Source organism: Mesitornis unicolor, unplaced genomic scaffold (assembly GCF_000695765.1).
Source record: "Mesitornis unicolor isolate BGI_N332 unplaced genomic scaffold, ASM69576v1 scaffold47328, whole genome shotgun sequence".
Lineage (NCBI taxonomy): Eukaryota > Metazoa > Chordata > Aves > Mesitornithiformes > Mesitornithidae > Mesitornis > Mesitornis unicolor.
The window spans coordinates 1-2900 of record NW_010200706.1 but is presented as its reverse complement, the minus strand read 5'-3'; the positions used below and the strand labels follow the sequence as shown (position 1 = coordinate 2900).

Below are 2900 nucleotides of genomic sequence, written 5' to 3'. Positions count from 1 at the left end.
AAATTGACAAAGTTGAAAATTACTTTATTCAGCTACTTTGAGTTGGTTTGAACACATTGCTTAACACATGGAAAACAAGTAATATTTGACATCAGTCAAGCAGGTTTTCATAGCATTTTGGGCCCTTTAAGGTAACAATTCACACAGTTCTAAATCATCTGTTACACAAATACGGTAGGACTGAGCATGACAAACAAGTAAGAAATTGTTTTCATTATTTCACCTTGAAAGTAGAGCGCTGCGTTATTCAGCTCTAGTCTACTCTTTGTTAATTTTATTGGAGAATCCCCAAGGAAAAAACAAATAGAAACATCTCTAGTTATTTTTTGCTGCCTCCTATAACAGGACTTGGCCAAGTTATCCCAGAGCAAGAAGAGACAAAGTACAATTTCTGACATTAGTGGGAGTTAATCCAGTCCTCCAGCAACCCACAAAAACAGGGGATGGGCTTCAGAACAGGTTCAGTATCTGGCTGAAGAGTATTTGTTTTCTCACAGGACTAACCTCTCAAAAATTAATGGAGCATTTGGACCAACCAGCACAGCAACAGCACCAGCTCCACCTGTTGGCCTAGCATTTCCAGTGGCATACACAGCTATGTCTCCAGCAACAACAAGTGCATAACGTCCTGTGAAAAACACAGAAATAAGTAAGAAAAGTAGGCAAGAATCTAACACATTTCAATATCCATCAGTAATTTTTAGACTTTGATTATAGAGGAGATGACTCCAGGAATAAGGGGCTCTTCAACCCTAGCAGCAACCAAAAATTACAGGAAGGGACCAGTGATGATTATCCATGTCACAGAATCATAGAATCATAGAATGGTTTAGGTTGGAAGGGACCTTAACAATCACCTAGTCCAACCCCCCTGCCATGGGCAGGGACACCTCCCACCAAACCAGGTTGCCCAAAGCCCCGTCCAACCTGGCCTTGAACACTTCCAGGGAGGGGGCATCCACAACTTCCCTGGGCAACCTGTGCCAGTGTCTCACCACCCTCACAGTAAAGAATTTCCCCCTAATATCTAGTCTAAATCTACCCTCTTCCAGTTTAAAACCATTCCCCCTCGTTCTATCACTATCTGCCCTTCTAAAAAGTCCCTCCCCAGCTTTCCTGTAGGACCCCTTCAGGAACGGGAAGGCTGCAGTAAGGTCCCTCCTGGAGCCTTCTCTTCTCCAGGCTAAACAGCCCCAACTCTCTCAGCCGGCCCTCGTAGGGGAGGTGCTCCAGCCCTCTGATCATCTTTGTGGCCTTCCTCCGGACCCGCTCCAACAGCTCTATGTCCTTCTTATGTTGGGGGCCCCAGAACTGGACACAGTACTCCAGGTGGGTAGAGTAGAGGGGCAGAATCACCTCCCTCGCCCTGCTGGCCACACTTCTTTTGATGCAGCCCAGGATGCGGTTGTCATTATGCTTTGCAGGTAACTGAACTAGTGGCAAATGCCCAGAGCATTTAAGAAAGACTTCAGAAGCATACAAAAGTTTACCTTCTGGGTTTTATATGTTTAAACATGAACACTATAATTGCAAGGCAGAATACTCAAAAATAGACTGACACAACTTTTCAAGAAAATACCTTGAACTTACCATCCCAAGAACTGGACTCAATTCAATTAATAGCATTAAAAAGAGCAGCAGTGCCTCCATAGCATGCATTCATGGTGTCAATTCCTTCTACATCCATATTACCAGATTCTTCAAAAAGTTGCATCAGGACAGTCTTTACAGATTTTGATTTATCAATTATTGTCTCTGTTCCAACTTCTAATCTCCCAATAGAGTCATAAGAAAAGCTGTTCCTCTCCATGAGTTTCTGAACCACAGTCAAACAAAGAGAATTTATATCCTCCTGGTCAGAGCAGAACCCCATCTTTGACTGGCCTAGTCCAATGGTGTATTTCCCAGCATCCACACGATCATACTTCTCCAGTTCTGTCTGGTCAACGTACTGAGAGGGAAAATATATTTCCAGTGCAATAACTCCCACATCTTTGGGCCAGCAGGATTCAGCATTCACTGGAAGAGACCCAGGCATCGTGGTAAACCTCTAAGAACAAAAAGAAAAACAAAAAAATCCAACTGATTTATTCACATCCATTTTTATATACCTACTTCATACATACTTTAATTTTCTCTAGATTTATAGAAAAAGTTAAGTTTTAGGTATTCTACAAATTCATTTGAAAAAGGCAAGCCTTCTCCCCAGGTGAAATTTTGGTCTGAGCATACTGTAAACATCATTAGAAGTTTTATAACATTTTATATTTAGATTATATTTTAAGGAAAAGTACAATTTCAGCCCTGGAGATGAATATCCGTAGCTTAAGGGCAAGTTTTTTGAGTGAAGCAAAATACACGTTTAACAAAAGTTAAGTGTTTGAGAAATTAATGTTAATTTTTCTACTTTTGCTAATATGTAAAGCCTCAATTTTACACAAGCAAGCTGGAAATGCTATGTGGGATATTTTTATTTTGCGTTTTTTTGAGTTTGGTTTTTTGGTTGTTTTTTGCTTGGTTTGTTGTTTTATTGGGTTTTTTTAATATTGCTAGTTGAGACATTAACTTTAAAAATTTATACTTAAAAGGAAAACTAGCCTTAAAAGAGGCTAGGAATTTTCAAAATTTTCATTTTTTAAACTAAGTGGTCTAAGTTGCTTTATTTCGTTTATACTTGTAACAAATATAAAAGGTTTATGGTGTGGTAGAGTTTTTTTGTATTTTGGGTAGGGTTTTTTAAGTATACTCTGTTTTGGCATTCCCGAACACTGGAATTCCTGAAATCATGCCTAGAAGAATATTTTACAGGCTGAAATACACACAGGGATTCTCCCTGATAAACCAAGTTTTCTTAAAACTTCAATGTCACTATCACAGAATCAAAGAATATTAGGAGTTGG

At 39.6% G+C, this 2900-nt stretch overlaps 1 protein-coding gene across 1 annotated transcript; it reads right to left on the bottom strand.

Moving 5' to 3' along the window:
* Window positions 1-504: 504 nt before the first annotated feature.
* Window positions 505-2038, bottom strand: LOC104544856 (hydroxymethylglutaryl-CoA synthase, cytoplasmic-like; the record flags this gene model as incomplete). Its single annotated transcript, XM_010189838.1, is given in 2 exon segments — window positions 505-628; window positions 1591-2038. Coding segments are annotated over 2 exon segments (572 nt in total), but the record flags the coding sequence as incomplete, so codon positions are not given.
* Window positions 2039-2900: the final 862 nt, after the last annotated feature.